Below are 18,696 nucleotides of genomic sequence, written 5' to 3' on the forward strand. Positions count from 1 at the left end.
GGGGGTAATGGGCATTTATTGAAACCTTAAAATCTGTACCCCCATAATATGCCGAAATAAAAAAAAAATAGTATGTTTATAATAAACTCTAAAACATCCATTACTGATCTGGTTCTAAGGTATATTATTTTAAAAGAAAAATAATAATTTCCTTGTTTCAAATAGAAAATATCTCCCTTTCTCCTTTTACTTGTCATGTTATTTTTATCACATACCAAATCTCTAAGCATTTCTGAGTTCTCCTTTATGTTCCATTGATCTCTCTCTCTATTCTCCACTAGCTCCACACTGTTTTAATTATTGTGGTTTTGAAATATATTTTATCATATTTTATAATGCATGCTTCCTTCTCATCAAAGTTATTTTTAACCATACACAATATTTGCTATTCTGTGCTATTCTTGTCCACACGTTTTTTTCAGATAGCCTTGAAAAACCATTTGCTAAAAACTTTATAAAATATTCCCCTGGGATGTTGATTTTAAAGCTATAAATCAACTGGGAATAATTAATGTCTTAACATTTGCTCTTCTCAGCCATGAATGACTATGTCTATACATTTACTCAAGCCCCTCATGTATCTCAATCCAATTTTATACTTTACACAGGCCTTGCATTTTTCTTTCTTTCCAACTCCGTCAAGAACAGCAAGCCTAAAAGCCCTAAAATATTACAATATTTGTATCAGAAAATATGATTGATAATATATTACATGTTTTCATATTGTTACTATAGAAATCATTTGAGTAAAAGCTTTTCCTTCTATGCTATAAAAAGTCGAAATACATACAGAAATCAATACAAATTTAGATGATTTCAAAAAAGAAAATAGTAGTGGAATACATGGTTATTTACCCCAAATAGGACTGTTAAAACATGTGATTCTTATGTCTTCAAAGCAGATACTATGAAGACAAAACGTCAAATTTAATGTGTTTCATTTAGTTGGGGGCATTACAAATGAAAATTAAAATAATTTAAAAGTGGACAAAGCTGCAGTAAAAAAGTGAAGAACTCTCATGTATTTTTATAATTAGATCAATGCTGCCAAACTGCAGCCACCAGCCACATGTGGCTACTGAGCACTTGAAATGTGGCTAGTCTGAATGCTGTAAGCATAAAATGCACAACAAATTCCAAGGACCTCGTACAAAATTTAAAAGGTCTCATTAATATTCTTCTTTTAATTTTAATTGCATTTTGAAAATGTATTTTGGATATATTAGGTTAAGTAAAGTGTACTATTAAAATTAATTAATTTTGCTATGTCATTTTTTAATTTGGCCACTACATAGTTTAAAATTATATATGTGACTTGCATTATATTCCTATTGTACAGCACCACACTAAACTGTTTTCTAAAATTAGCTGGTACTGATTACTATTCATTCTGAGTCTCAAAATGCTCCCAAATAATATTAACTAACTGTTCTAGATTTTCATCTTTTACCCATTAAAATATAAATTATGCCTTTGGCTTGAATGTTCAAGATTTGGTAAAAGTCAATGATTATACAATATATTTCCACTCTGAAATATTTTGGAAATGTTCAGGAAATATAAACTATATACCTGAAGCACGTGTAAGAGAGACAGAGACAGAAAGGGAAAGAGAGAAAGGGAGAGAGAGAGAATAATTTTACAAGACAATAAAAAATATTCACTGTTTTAAGGTCACAAATAATATCAAAACCACTAAATTGTAAAAGTGATAATACTAAATAGTATTATCTTCTTCTTAATAATTGAGAAGGAATTTATTAGTAATATGATAAACTAATTATAAGAGGCATATAAAAGCATAAAGAGGTTTTTGGCAAGTTTCATGATTAAGACATTTTACAACTCATTGTCAGTTTTTAAATTTTGTTAAATTATTGAAAAGGAAAATCTCATAATGCTTTATGCCTACTATATCTTGCTATTAAAAATGCTCAGAGCATTTATGTGTAACTCTTCCGTGACACAGAACACTTTCTACTTTAAAGTAGACTGCAAACCTCCTTGAATGTTTGACAGCTGTGTCCTCTTGATGCACTGTATTGCATCACACCTGCCCTTTTCCAAACACCAAACACAAGACCATATACACAGCAGGCCATCAATCACTATTTACTAAGTGAAGCAGTGAATGACTCAATAAATGAATAAGTGGTTATGGTCTCCATTCACCCTATACCATACCTCTCACCTTTATATGAAAAGATCAACCAGATAATGCTGAAAACATCCCAATTGGGTATCTAAATATATATGTGTGATAGTTTAAAGAAATTCAAAACACATCCAAATTTCTTAGGTAGGTAGAAAAAAATGAACATAAAATGCCAGTAATGTTATACTAAGTCCTTCATTTTATTCGACATTTCAATGGGTTTCTTCTTAAATAATAACACGGAAAATTTTTTGCACTAGGATCATTTGTTCAATTCAACAAAATAAAATCAAACAATGCCTTATACTTTATTATTTTAACATAAAATTGAAGCTTTAAACCCTCTGTTCTTATTTTATTTAATCACCTAAGTCTAAAATATATTACTTCTTCAAAAATTGAAAATATTATACCCAAGTATCATAAAATAAATGTACACATAGTATATCTGAATTTGTGCATCATCTAAAATGTATCATGTATATTCAAAAATACACATAAAATTTATGTTTTTATCTCCCTTGTCTGCTAGGAATTATTTCCAGACATACTATTTTACCTCAGAACCTCATCAAAAGTTTTCCAGTTTCAAGGACCACTGTCTATATGTATTTCCCAACAGTATTAGAGACAAGTATATACTTTTGCTTGACTTGTGTAACCCTCTGAGAACTATGCAACTGCATTTCAAGAAATATCAAATAATGTCATTCAAAAGGTGATCTTCAAAATGCATCAGTAATGTGTGTGCAATGTATACATGTGTATATATATTGTGTATGTAAATAATAGAAGGGACTTGAAAAACAGCTCTGTATTTTGGGGTGCTTCTGATGCTTACTATGTGAATAATGGGCTGTTTTCCCAGATGCTCAGATATTTTGCCAAAATGTGCTAAAACAAAATCACTTAGAGAATATGAGCTAGTCTAGAGATTAATAAAACCTCCAACTTCACAGGCTTCCACAAATAATGAGATGAAAACAGATAGTTTTCGGCCATCAAATATTTCAATACTTCACTCTGTTTCTATGACATATTTATCCCATACGAAAGATTTGCTAAAGGAGTTGTAATGGCCTTCTGGGACAGGAAGAATACGGTTTCTGGAGAAAATGTTAAATTAATTTTGATGGTGATGCAAAGTTAAGGAAGGGTTGTCAAGGGATGGCTTGTTGCCACAGGGTGGGGTTTTGTTTTGGTATCCTTTTAGAGCCTGCAGGTGTTTGGCACCAGTTAAAATCAGGGCCAGCTGTGATATTTCAATAGTTCTGATATTTCCCTCCCAATAGTTCTCAGAAGTGATGCTTCAGGGTGATGTCTTACACCTGACATATTCAACTTGTGTGGTACAAATGTGAAGACTCTGTTAAATAACACCAGTTTTGTGACATCCTTTGCCCTCTCTTCCATACTTTCAGGTCATAGCATCAAAGACAGAGAAAAACACTAATCAGAAGCTCCAATCATTCATATTTTATTTTTTAATTGAGCAGTTTGATCAAAGATGGTGACAGGCTAGAATCACCAAATGTACAGTCTTAAGCAAAATCTTAAAAGTAGAGTGGTGCATTCTCTTTTGATTCTCAATGTAGATAATGATGCTTTTAAACCCTCTCAGTGGTGAGATCCATACCTATTTTTTCAGGAATTTAAATAGTTTCTATTAAAAGCTGCATTTTCTTTTAAGTTTGTTTGGGTTGGAAACCCTCAAACCACAATGTATTTCATGCACATGTTCCCAAGGGTATGTTAAATAGGACCATACTGAGGTCATCTAGTAAGTTTTTGAAACTTTTTAAGAATTCCTTTAATGTATTGCACAATCTTGGCCTGATTAAAAAAAGATATTTTAAGAAAGCACATGGAGAAATGACTGGCTATTAAAATCTATATGCAGATAATCTATACTATACCTCTATAATGCACAGAGATTTCCAGAGATAATTTGTCACTGAGGGAGAAAAACAATAAAGCTACAACTTTAAGGCTTTTGAATCAAAACCTCTTGGAAATATCAGTAAAGGCAGACCAAAACCTCGTACAATACTCTTGATTGACTTAACAGTAGATGTCTGTAGGATCACTTTAACTGTGTAAAAGTCTGTAGCATATAATCAGAGGATAAAAGGTAGACAATCTTCTATCTATCCAAGAAAATAAATATCATTGTTGTTTCAGTTGATTCAAAGAAATCAAGTTTTCTCAAACCTTGAGGCTATGCCAAAAATGTTAGGTTAGTAACAGTTTCTACTAGTAAGTAAATTTTTGTCTACCAAGTTCAAATTACAGATGAAATGTAAATGGTCCACTTGATAAGTAGGCACACAAAATTCTCTCCTGTTTCTTAAGATTCTATTCCTGTTGTTTTGTTGTTTTGTTTTTTGGGGTTTTTTTAAAATTTTTTTTGTTTTTATTAGACATACCCCATTTCACTTTATCAAAGTCTCCCTTCCTGCGCCATGTTCCAGGCCTTGTACTTCACCCAAAGCAATTTTCAGTCGAACTAGCAGCTGTGCTGGCGCAGCGCACATGGAGAGCGGGCCACAGGCGCCAGGGGCGCGTTCCCACATCTGAACAGAAGTGGCCGGTTCCATGTACCCGGGGCCAAGAAACTCTACAGCTCATCAGAGGGAAAACAAGGGAGGATACCTTAAACGGAAATCATACTTAGAAAAAACTTTTAAGGAGAATGAAAAATGAAAGGATTTTCAGTAATCAGAAACAAGGAAGACTTGATAACTTCTTGGCACAGAGTTTGCAGATACATTTTCATAAAAGGATAACAGAGTGTGATTTTAAGTTAATGATCCCCATCCCCACAGCTACACTGGATTTGACTCTATCCACTAAACAAAGGTAAGTAAAAGAAGGTGCTTTTAAATAAGATTATAACCATAAAGAGCACCATCATAACCAGAGCTAATACCATGCATCGAGTGTTTACCATCTAAACAATATCTTAATACTTTCGACAATATACAGAAAAGATCCTATTTCACCACTTAACACTTAAGGAAACTAAAGTCTGGGAAGTTTCTAAAACTGCCCACCAATTTTGACTACATAGTTTTAACTACTGTATTACAATAAGTCCCCTGAGGTCACCTAGGACTTTCCAATCAATGCTAGACGTAGAGCTTGTCAGCCCCCCACAGGTGTACACAGGAGCCACTTGATCATTTGGAAAACCTACACTTTACAGAGTTAACCAACTCACTCATTTGCTGAGTCATGAATCAACAAATATTTATTATGTACCTACTTTTTAAGTCAACTTTAAATTTATTTTTTAGAAAGGCAGGGAATACTAAATTTATACTAAATCCCTATCACCAGGTACACGTTAAGTATAGTCAAGGCTTGTTGAATAAATGAATAAACTAAGTAGTCATTTTTAGATGTCATCTTAAGGGTTTTCTTTTTAAATAATCTATTTTACACATTTTTTAACTCTCTGATTTTTCCACATTCTACATTCCTTTCAAAATTAAAAATTTTATCAAATTCTTTCTAAAAGAAACAAACACTACCAGGCATTAGAGAGAGACAGTGCCCTTACCTTTTATGTGGAAAAGTCCTACTTAACAGTTTCCATAGTCAGCTTTGCCTATTTTTAAAATGTAATAGTAGTACATTACTCTCTAGTCTTTCTAAAAATCCAAACAAATTATAGACATATATTTTAGTATGTAAATCCCAGATAAGAATGAAATTATTTATGAAAGAGAATAACTCTACTCTTGCTACTAGGGTATAACTGTAAATAACTATCACTGTATGATTAAGTATTTTGGATGCTAGAACTGTAACAATTAGAATCCACTTTTTGGTGGTAAAGAAGGCAGTTTGCAGTAGTAAGAAAAAATTCGGTACCCTGGCTTAGTTAATATCAATATTTTCCATTCTGAAAAGGAGGCTAATGACTAAAAATATGTTATAGACCAATAATAAAAACTTCTTTATAGTTCCAAAAGAGTTGAGATGTAAAGATTAAAGTAATTAAACTGAACTGCAAGAGAATATTAGGTATGAACATCTTAATTATCCTATATGCCCTCTGAATCAGTCCATAAAGTGAACAATTTTAAGATGGGACCTTGAATCTTCATTTATCAAAGCCTAAAAAATAGGTAATGTTAAAATGTACCCAGCGAGGTTTAAAAATAATTCTTTGCTTTGGTGCCTTTATCACTGATAAAACACAGATGGAGCAACAGAAATGCTGATGGAATAACTCTTAGAAAACATCTCCAGAGAAATGTGCCCACAAATTAAGGTAAATGTGATATCCTACACAACTCAATATACAACAGCTGAATATGGTAGTTCAGCCTCGTTCAATGGTGAAATGAGAAAACCAGCCCCCTGGTCTACATTCAGGGTGTGCACAGTACTACCTCATAGCAAGGAATCACTAGGCATTAATCACTGATGTTGTGGGGTCTTTTTCAGATTAATTCACACCAAGTGAGCCTCCTTATCTCAAATACTTATTAACCATAGTTTTATTATGAGCAAAGCCTTGAATACTCATAATCTTGGCAGAAAAATAGGATAAATCAGAATTCATTCACTCTTTCCCCCCATAAATCTGTAACTATTGAATTAAATACATTTAAATTTTCTTGCAAACAGATACTCATGTAAGATACAGATAACAAAGTTAAAGGGATAGATCAGTTTTCCAACAAAATTCACCTCCTTCAAAAGGTATATTCCATTTTCAATAATCCATTTCAAAGAAAAACCTGCCATTATATAAACATAAAGAACCCAGGGAAAAAATTCCTATAATTTTGAAAGGTTGGAAACTGATAAGATATGTGAATAATCATAGTGAAAGCATCACAGAAAAATGGAGTCCCTCTACCTTTTGGGGTTAATATATGAATCTGAGACATGGTAAATTACTTGTAGTTACATCGAAGTAATAAAATTAAAACTTACTATTTTGATATCATCTAAAAATAATCCTTTGAACAATGTTATAAAAGAAAATTTTTTCATGTGACCCCTCTTCCTGGGCTCCAAGAAGGAGTCTATTAAGCAATGTACAGCACAAGTAGCTATTCGAGTATAATTTATGCCTCATGAACAACACACATTAATCAAGCATATAAAATAATCTCATTTTCAGATTTAAATATGACTTGCTTTGTACATTTTAAGATAGCTGTATGATCAAAGGTGGGCTATAACTATTAAAGTTCTCATATTTCTTTCTATAAGGAATGATCTCTGATCAACCCCAACTTCTCAATTGTCTATATTTCTGTTTTTCAGGAAAAATAAATGCCCTGACCTCAGAAATTTCATGTAGTAGCTGATGAAGAAATATAATATGTTAGATATGACAGATACAAAAGTATGATTGTAGATAGTCCAGTCTAAATTCTGGTTCTTTTTATTTCAGACCCACAAATAATTTTAATGTAACTGTGAAAAATCATGTTATGTAACTTAAGCTTAAGATCAATGACTAATATAGTTTTATATGAATCAATCTGGATAGAAAAGAGAAGCAAATTCTTGTGTTGTTAAACTTCAAAAAACAAACCTGGGGTTCTGCAAATACATTCTTCATGTTGTTGATTGGGCCATATGGTATCCCACTGCCTTCAAAGACATATAACCACTTGCTGGTCAGTTCTTCTTCAAATCTAGGAACAGACAAAAAAGGATGCATTTTTACACTCTAAAGAATGTAATACAACCTCTTTTCTCTCATGTGGCCCTCTTTCCAAACAACCAATAGTGACAAAATATGTTTCTTAGTCTTTCCTTACTCCTTGTTTTGAGAGAAAGTTATCTATATGAAACGACTTGAGCAGCCCTGTAGTGGTGAGAGTAGCCATCCAGGTCCCAGTGTTTAAAACTCCACCATAAGAGATGTAATTCCTCCTATTTCTATCCCTATGCACTCTTTAACAGAGTCCCTTGGAAAAAAGAGATTGTGTGAGAAATGGTATTAATTGACCTCCAAATGTGGTGTTGAGGAATTTATGAATATAATAACAACATCATTGCAATTTGAGCATGAAGTCTTGCAAAATGTCTTTGTGGTCTCAGCTATAGTATAATATATCAGGGTAGAGTAGACACTGATATACTAAATTATTCCTCAAAACAAAAAATAAATTAATATAGCTGTTTTAAAGAAAGCTATGTGAAAAGTACATAAGAATTAACAGCCAAAGCCATTGTCTTAAAAACAGCCTTAGCTGCTTATTTATTTGCACTGCAATTTACTAATTAGAACAACTCTAGGCATGCAAGACTGATAATTTCAGGTTAGCCCCCAAAACTCAAATTCATCCAAGTCCTTTAAATCAATTTTGTTTCTGCTATAATTTAAAACTGGACTTCACAGAGAAGCATACTTGATTTTCTTTATTTTCTCTTGAGGTCTTAAGGAAAATGGAACTAATTCATTAATGAAATTCATTGTTTTATATTTTTTTTCTGTTAAGATAGTGAACACATAAACAAAATCTTGGATCCTTAGGGCCAACTCAACACAATCATAGTCTCTAATGTATGAAGGATTTCAGAATTATTGATTGTTGAAATACAAATTATTTTTAGTTAATTAATAATCTAGGTGACCAAAGAGACTTTTTAAAAACATTATTGTCATCAGGGAATAATAGGGAAAAACTCACAGAATTATAGTAGAATATTGAGTATTCATGGACATCTATACATTTCTCTTATACATAGGTACAATTAGCCTCAAATCTTTATACTTCATAGGAAATTATATTAGAGAAATGTACTTTTTCACCATTTTCATTAAAAGGATAAAAATATTATCAATACTTGAGGATACGTCTCTGATCACCATCTAAAATATAAAGTAGAAAAAAAGAAAGTAAAAAAGTTAAAGAAAAAATAGAATTAACGTACTCTCTAAAATAGCAGTTCCTAACCTTTTCAGCACAAGGGACCAGTTTCATGGAAGACAAGTTTGCCACAGGGATGGGTGGGGGAGGTGGAGCTCAGGTGGTGATATGAGCGATGGGGACCTGCTGTGAATACAGATGAAGTTTCACTTGCTCTTGGCTCACCTCCTGCTTATGTGGCTTCCAGGTTCCTAAGTTTCATTGAAGACCATTTTTCCATCAATGGTGGAGATGGGCAGGGCAGTGGGAGCTCTGTGGCTGGTCCCTATCATGCCACTGACCGGTAACAGTCTGTGGCCTGGGGGTTGGGAACCACAGCTCTAAAAGATAGATACTATTTGAACAATGATGTTCAATCACATAAAATTTTACATAAGAGTATAATAAATATTTTAATCAAGATAGCATTACATTTCACTAGAAATCTAATTAGTCCTATTCACACATTCATTGCTGAGTGCCCACTATACAGGAAACATTGATTCTTATTTTTAAGTATAACGCCATCCATTTTCTCTCCAATAGATGGATAAAGATGTTTTATTATTCATTTCAATTTCAGCTCAGAATGTTAACTATCACTATTTAGTACAGAATAAAATACTTCACTTCTAAATATTGAAAAAAAATTCTTCCATGGGAACACCACAAGGCAAGGTTAAATGTCTTGTTTCTAATCAATTCTTCACATTCATATTTTCTTTTTGATGACTGTTAAAGTTATCTCCTGGCCAGGACTTCTTAAAATATATATAGATATATATCATCAGAATGATATACGCTGAAAGAATAAGAGATACTTTGAACCTGGAGTCTTTTCAATCACAGTGCCAATTATTTAAGTTTTCACAAATGGAGTGTTATAATGGTTAGTCTGATAAATTTTCAAGACAAGTGAATTTTTCACCACTGAACTCACCCAAGTGGCCTGAAATATCTGCACAGAAAATGCATGTCAATGTCCAAACAAACCCATGGCTGCAGGTTAGCCAATAGAAAACTCAGGGGAATAGTTGAAGTTTTAGTATTTTTATAAGCTTTTCACCACTGGGCAAAAGAAAGGGATTTATTTCATGTTATGGAAAACAACGGATGCACTTTGGAAATGAGACTAGGGGAAGAGGCAGCCTATGAAGCTGCAGTTGTGACCACTGTTTGTGTGTCTCTGCGTGGGTGTGGGTGTGGAAGGGTTCCTAAATGCCATGAACTCAATCAGTCAGAGACGGAACATCACTGCATTCCACCGATCCCAGGGGACATATCCATCATTTTCTTCTCAAAATCTATCTCTTGATCTAAATCGGATGTGGAATCCTTTCCTTTATCTATGCAAAAAAGCTGTAAGCACATGTTTTTATTAACCACAAAAATTCTGCTAAAAAAAATGGAAAGAGTTGATCTAAATCATTCAGGGCAATAGATTCCTGAAGATAAGACAAAAAGGGTGTCCTTAGATCCAGCTTACCAAACCTTGAAGCTAGGGCCTCTGCTGGGAAGTTATTTGGAGACCCATAAACAACTCAGACTTACTTGGCAACTTACTAAATAAGTCCATATATTTAATTCTATATTTTTGTGAATTTACTTGATTCTGGGAATGAATATTATTAATCGGATAGCATCATTTAGGTAGATGAAACACTGCTACATAAAGACAGACTTGAGTTTAAAAGTCTTAACACCAAAATTTAATTCAGGAAACAAACAGAAAGCTCTTCATTTTATAGAATGGATTAAAGTTTCAAATGAGCCAAATCTAAGACCAGAAAAAAACTAAGTGATCCCAGCCATGAAGGTGGGAGTCAAAAATAATTGTAACATTAGTGATAACCAAATCCTGGTTATTAAATTGTTTAGTCTATATTTTGTCAATTTTATCTCCAAGCCACACTGTAAGTTGAATTATCCCCATTTGACCAACAGGAAACTCAGGTTTACAGAAATTAACTTATTCAAATTCATATAGCTTTTAAAGGCAGAGGTCACATTTGAAGCTGAGACTGCTTAACTTTAAAACTACTTTCTAATACTTAATGACTATAGCAGAACACATTTAAAATCCATAGTTTCACATATTGTATGCATTATATATGGTCACAGACAGGTTACAAAAAAAAGGAGCAGAGGTGAAACTGTTCATTTTTTGTACTAATATGCTTCTTCACTTCCATTTTATATACCTCAGTATATGTTTCCTTACATTAAGGATCATTCATTCCTGATGCTTTTAGCAACAGTTTGTTTTGTGTTAACCATGGAGATTACAACAATGAAAAAGACAGTCCCTGTGTTAAGAGATCATATAGTCTAATGGAGAACACAGCTATGGAAACAGATGAATTACAATGCAGGATGCTGAGACAAAGATATGAAAGAACAACTTACAGTTGAAGCACCAAAGAGGGAGGCTTGCACTGGGCCTAGGGAGGTGGGAAAGAGCTCAAAAACGAGGTGACATTTGAGCCAGGTGTTGAAAGACAAGTTAGAATTTTCCATGTGAAAGGTGAGAGGAAGGATCATCCAGGCAGAGAGAACAATGTGTACAAAGATCCAGCCTGGAAAGAATCTGAAATCACCTGTGCCCTGAGTGGCAGAAGATAAAATGGGAGAAGGAGGTTAGAATCAGAGTGCAAAGTATCTTATCTGCTTTGCTAAGGATATTGGATTTCCACTGGAATCCAGAGAGCTCTTTAAGCAGTGCACTGATACACTCAGCACTGATACAGGGAATGGGCTGGTGTAGATGATACTAGAGATAAAGAAACTTGACAGGAGGCAATATTCTCTCTTCCTCTGGTGTATCTCAAATTTGCATATCAATATCTTCCATATTATTATCAATAATAAAGTTCCCATTTGAAAAAAAAAAAGGTTTCTTGACATTTAGTTCCTATCCTATTTATCTGTTTCCAATCCAACATTACACCTGAGCCTCTGAAATCTGACTTGTTCATGAATGCCTTTCCTTACATGGTCTCCAGTGACCAATGTCAAATCCAATATTATTTTCACTGTTTTCATCCTACCTTACTGTGTAGTATTTGATGCTGTTCGACTATTCTACCTTTGGGTCCCATGACAGTACACTTTCTTGATTTTCTTGGCCATCATCACTGTTTCCTTGGCCATTACTGTTTCTTTTATTAATTCTTTTGACAGTCCCAATATTCTTTGCTCTCTTTTATGCACTTAGGTAGTCGATGACACTTATATCCATATTTTCATCCCTGCTCTTTCTTTCCTCAGTTCCCTTTTTCTAGTTACAATAGGATAATTCCAGTCAGATGCACTATTAGCCCCATAAATGTAACATGCCCATGGATGATTTTATGATTTCCATTTCCCCCATAAACCTAGTATTCCTCCCTTGGCTGAACTCATGCCCTTGACTAATTCTGAAACTCCTTCCTCTTCATAATTTCTTATAACTTATATATAATTGTCCTGTAGAATCAACTTTTCAAAGTTTAACTTTTTTCCCTCCATTCTCACTGTAACTATTAATATCACAGTCCAGGCCCTTAACATTTCACACTCAGATTATGTTAATAGCTGGTTAAAAACGTATTGCCTTCAATCTTCCTCCTTCCAACAAGTCACAATTTTAGGTATATCTCACCTGTTTGACTGTCTGCTTCCCCAAGATCACTACTTTCTTTCACATTAAAGAACTGGGCTGTTTGTTGACTGTTATATCCTCAGAACTTAGAATATAGTTGGCACTCAATATTTACTGAGTGATTGAATATATGATTATTTAAGAAGAATAAAAGGCTCTCAATCACATTAGCTTGAATTAGTGCGGTGGATTATTTTCTCCTAAAATCTCACTGAGACTAAGTTTAATGAGACAATGAGGTTAAGAAAAGAAAGACGATTTTGAGAACTTTAGGTTCAAATGGAACATCACAGCATCTCCTCTTCCCTCTTCTTGTAGACTGCTCCCTAAATTCTGTAAAGGAGTATGTTTTGGGGAAAATAAATTTCAAGATCCCAACAACTAACTAATAAACAAATACTTAAAACATGATGTTTCAATTGAAGGACCTCCTATGCTATACAGAGAATCATAAGAGCTTAGGAATTCAAAGTACCATAAAAATCCATTTTTTGTGAGTGATGTAAGCAAGATGGAGGAAAATTCCCCACACAGAAATTCAGCTAGCAACTATCCACAGGCAACAGCACCGCCCTAAATATTGAAGAACTTAGAGTAAGGCTAAGGAAACCCTGTTGGACCACAAAAACTGAGAAAAGCTGTAATCAAACAGTAAGTGGAACAGTTCTCTTTGACAGTGTTACTCCTCTCCGAAGCCAGCACAGTGCTGCACACAGAGAATTCCCCTGGATACACATTTTCTATAGTGTGAAAAGAGAGTTGAAGGTGGAAATTCAGCTTCCCCACGGTCCTGGAACCCTTCATAGGGGGCTCCCTCCTGTCTCATCTCACAGGAAATTTTGGGAGTACTGACAGGATTACACCACCTGAGGTCAGTTAGAAACAAAGAACCAGGGTAGGGCTCACAGCAACAAGCACACAGATCTCAGTGGTTGCTCTGCATTCCAGCCAATGGAGGCACCATTTCAGAGAAAATAGCCCACAGCATCATACTGCAGGAAATAGTCCACTGGTCTTCCAGGCTTGAATCCCTGGCTAGCTTCATTGCACAGCCTGGTGCTCTAGTTCAGTCTTCCTCAGGTTGATTCCAGCCAGCTACTGTACCAGCTGCAAAATCTAAGGGATTGAATATTGGACAGTACTGGCCATGGTGGTTCTAGACTTAGGACATATTCCTGTATTGCAACAGCTATAGCAATTATGGGCTTAGGGACCACAAGAGATGATCTGCTCATAATTTCTGAACAGTCTTACTGTTGAGGGACGTTACTAGACAAAGGCAGACTGTGAAGACTGTAATAAATAATTTAATTCTTTAATATGTAGACATCAATACATGGCCACAAGGATCAAAAACAATCGGGAAGCCTGATGTCACCAAATAGACAAAATAAGGTGTCAATGACTGGCCCTAAAGTAATAGAGATGAATGAACTTCCTGACAAAGAATTCAAAACAGCCATTTTAAAGAAGCTCAGTGAACTTCAAGAAAATACAGAGAAATACAATTTAGAAATTTATCAAAGAAATAAGAGATTGAAATAATAAAAATAAATTAAAAATAAATCCTGGTGCTGAAAAATACAATGAAAAATAAAAATGCAAAAAAGAGTATCAATAACAATATTTATCAAAGAGAAGAAAGAATTTGTGAACTTAAAGACAGGTTAATTGAATATATATGGGCAGTGGAGAAAAATGAATAAAAAAAGGATGAAGAAAGCTTAAGAAATTTATCAGGAAGCATTAAAAGAGAAAATGTTTGAATTATTGTGTTCAAATGAAAGTAGAGAAAGGTAAAGGGATAGAAAGCACATTTTAAAAAATGATAGAAAAATTTCTGAACCTGGAGTAAGACATAAATATAAAAATATGTGAAGGTCAAAGACCTCCCATCAGATTTGATCCAAATAAGACTACCCCAAGATATATTATAGCCAAATTGTCAAAGATAAAAGACAAAGAGAAGCTTCTGAAAGCACCACACTAAAAGAAGAAAATAGCATAATAAAGTTCCAATATGCCTAGCATATTTCTTAGTAGAAAAATGTATAGGCCAGGATAGAGTGAGATGATATATTCAAATGCTGAAGGAAAAAAAAAAAAAAAAACTAGCAACCAAAAATATTGTACATAGCAAAGCTATCCTTCAGTAATTAAGGTGATAGAAAGACTTCCCCAAACTAATAAAGGCTGAGGGAATTCCTTACCACCAGATCTGCCTTACCAGCAATGTTAAACAGACTTTTTTAAGCTAAAAGAAAAGGACACCAATGAGTAACACAAAGGCATCTGAAAATATTAAACTCACTAGTAAAAGTAAGTATACAGTCAATTCATATTATTCTAATTCTGTAGTAGAATGGTGTGTAAATTATTTACATCTTTAGCATAAAGGTTAAAATACAAAACTATGAAAAATAATGACTAAAATAATTTGTTAAGGAATATGCAATATAAAAGGATGTATATTATTACATTTAAAAAATCAAAATGTAGGGAAGGGATAGTGGAGGAAAAGTATAGTATTTCTTTTGTAACTAACATTAAGTTGTTATTAGCTTAAAATAATAACTATGAATTTTTTCATTGTTTCTCTTGGTTTTATTTAATTTTATTTTTTTCAAAACCTTACAGGGGTACAAACCTTTTGATTAGATGAATTACTTTTGTACAGATTGAGTCAAAGTTACAAGTGTGTCCATCACCCAGATAGTCTGCATTGTATCTGTCAGGTGTCAATTTACTCATCCTCTCCTCCCCGTTGCCACATGATTGAATTCCACTGAATTTTACTACCATATGTACATGTGAGTGTTGATCATTTAGTTTCAATTTAATACTGAGTGCATGTGATATTTGTCTTTCCATTCTTGCAATACTTCACTTAAGAGGATGGTCTCCAGTTCCATCCAAGCTGTTGCAAATAGGATTACTTCACCATTTTTTATGACTGAGTCATACTCCATGGTACACATGTACCACATTTTATTAATCCACTCGTGTATTGATGGGCACTTGGGTAGTTTTCACATCTTTGAGATTGTGAATTATGCTGCTATGAACATTCAAGTGCAAGTGTCTTTTTTATAAACTGGCTTTTTCTCTTTTGGGTAAATACCCAGTAGTGAGATTGCTGGATCAATTGTTAGGTCTATTTTTAGTTCTCTGAGGTATCTCCATACTACTTTGATAGAGGTTGCATTAGTTTTCAGTCCCAGCAACAGTGAATATAAGTATTCCTTTCTGACTGCATCCATGCTAGCAACTGTTGTTTTGGGAATTTTGATAAAAGCCATTCTCTTTAAAGTTAGATGATATCTAATTGTGATTTTGATTTGCATTTTCCTGATGATTACAGATATTGACCATTTTTTATATGTTTATTGGCCATTAGTTTATCTTCTTTTGAGAAGCTTCTATCTCTTTTTCCCACTTTTTAATGGGAATTTTTTTGATATTTTCTGGGTAATTTGCTTGGGCTTTTTATAAATTCTGGTTATCATCCCTGTATCAGATGTAGAGCATGCAAATATTTTCTTCCATTGTGTAGGTTGTCTATTCACCCTATTGATTTTTTTCCTTGGCTGTGCAGAAACTTTTAAATTTAATCACATACCATTTATTTATTTTAATTGTTTCTGTGATTGCCTTGGGGTCTTCATAAATTATTGCCTACAATGATATATATAAGAGTGTTTACAACCTCTTCTTCTAGAATTCTTATAGTTTCATGCCTTAGATTTAAGTCTGTTATCTACCTTAAATTATTTTTTGTGAGTGGTGAGAGGTGTGGATCCTGTTTCAGTCTCCTACATGTGGCTATCCAATTTTCCCAGCACCATTCATTGAATAGGGTTATTTTCCCAATTGTATTTCTTTGTTTGCTTTGTCAAAGATCAGATGCCGAGATAGAGGATCAAGATGGCGGACGAGAAACACCGCCAGAAAGAGTGTCTCTGCAGAAAAGACAAACTCTAGCAGAAATTAGAAAAAAGAAGCAAGAAGGCGAGCATACAGCAGACAAGGGCCGGAAGGAGGGGTACCTGAGACCCTGGGAGACTCCACAGGAGGATGCTGTGGAGGAGAACTGGAAGCTGAGACCGCTGGAGCAGCCCGGAGACCAGCGGGAAGGGTTGGTGGATAAATCACCTTTCCCTTCCCCTGCATTAGGGACTGCTGGTGGGCTCCTCAGCGGGTGGAGAGACCTGCGGACACCAGCCAAGAGACGGCCACCGCCAGCTAGCGGTGAGCCTGTAGCGGACGCAGCACCAGACTCCCAAATACCTCGGGGCACCTCCGTGGGCACAGACCTGAGCCGCGCGGCAGGCGCCATATTGCCTGCTCCTCCCATCCGCCAACCCTACCCGCGGATGTCCAGAGAGACAATACAGCCACCAGCCGGAGGCACCTCTAGGGAACAGGACCTTCCCTTTTGGGACCCTACAGCTGACTAAGGGGAACTCAGACTGTGAGCTCCCTACCCACCAGCCCTCCCAGGTGCTGCTGGAACAGTGTTCCCAGGAGAACGGTGCCCACTCAGAGGCTGAGAGACACAGACCCAGCTTGGGCTCCCTGTGGGTGAATTAGGACCGGAACTCCTCTCCCTGGTGGGGATACAGTTTGAACTCTGGGACCCAGAGGTCAGACCTGCAAACCAGATCCCATGCACCGAGGTCTAGCATTGCCCGGGGCACAGAAGGGATATTTGTGAACAGCCTGCTGAGATGTGTGTGCCTCCAGGGGCAGATCAGTGTCCTAGAGGGCAACCCTTCCACCAAAGGGAGGCCGTGTGCCCAGCCCAGGCAGCGTTTCTGTGCAGGGAATCTCCCTGCCGGCATCACAATCCGGGGAGGCCTGGTGACATGTGGTCTGGCCTGGTGGAAGAGGCGCAGGAGTAGCTGCAGAGTTGGGGAGGGTGGAAAAAAGCGAGGCCTGCTCCAGACTTTGGGTCTCAGACAGCCCCACCCCCACAAGCAGACTTTCTGGCTGAGCGGGACCATTGCAGCCCCACCCTGACAGCTTTTCCTGGAAGCAGAGAACAGAACTTTGATCCCTGCTAATGGCATTCCTGGTGCCTTAGGGCAGGCTTACCCAATCCAGCTCTGCCTAGAACAAGAGCTGATAATAGGACACAAAAACAACAGCATAGCCTGTTCCTTCAAGCAAGCGTCACCTACTGACAGGGACGACATCCTGCACAGCTTTTTCACGGCACCCACTGACTCATTATACAGGGAGTGGTCCAATCTCACCCACAGACACCACCTAACGGCTCAGAAATTAAACAAGGCGTGTGAATACCCAAACAAAAACCTAAAGGGAAGAAACAACAACTGATCGACATGAGAAGAAATCAGCGAAGGAACTCAGGAAATATGAAGAACCAAACGGAAAACACACCCCCAAAGAGGAGCACCAGCCCCCTAGAAACGGACACTAACCCAAATCAGGCAACCAAAATGACAGAAGAGGAATTTCGTATGTGGATCATAAGAACACTCACCCACCTGCAACAACAACTAAATAACCAACAAAAAGAAACCACAAAAAGCCTCCAGGACCTAGAACAAAAGTTCACTAAAGAAATAGACACAATGAAGAAAAGTATAACCGAACTCCTGGAAATGAAGAATCAATTCAGGGAACTACAAAATACAGTGGAAAGTCTCAAGAACAGGGTAGATCAAACAGAAGAAAGAATCTCAGAGCTTTAAGATAACACCCTCCAACTAAATAAAACCATCACAGAGATAGAGCAGAGAAACAAGAGAAAAGAGCAAAGCCTACAAGAGATGTGGGATTATGTGAAGAAACCTAATGTGAGGGTCATAGGGTTACAAGAAGGGGAAGAGGACAACACCCAAGGGTTGGACAAGCTATTTGAAGATATAATAGAGGAAAATTTCCCAGGCCTTGCTCAAAATCTCAATATACAAGTTCAAGAAGCTCAGAGTACCCCTGGGAGATTCAATGCAAACAGGAAGATGTCACGACATGGAGTCATCAGACTGACC

General features: G+C 35.8%; 1 protein-coding gene across 3 annotated transcripts in view; it reads right to left on the bottom strand.

Moving 5' to 3' along the window:
* The window catches only part of SUGCT (succinyl-CoA:glutarate-CoA transferase), a 684,028-nt gene that overhangs the window by 365,869 nt on the left and 299,463 nt on the right, over window positions 1–18,696 (bottom strand). For all 3 annotated transcript variants that reach the window (XM_076006291.1, XM_076006292.1, XM_012752259.3), the window contains exon 12: window positions 7,716–7,818. In XM_076006291.1, coding sequence (XP_075862406.1) covers window positions 7,716–7,818 — 103 coding nt within the window. The remainder of the gene's footprint in view (window positions 1–7,715; window positions 7,819–18,696) is intronic.

This window comes from Microcebus murinus, chromosome 9 (genome assembly GCF_040939455.1).
Source record: "Microcebus murinus isolate Inina chromosome 9, M.murinus_Inina_mat1.0, whole genome shotgun sequence".
NCBI lineage: Eukaryota > Metazoa > Chordata > Mammalia > Primates > Cheirogaleidae > Microcebus > Microcebus murinus.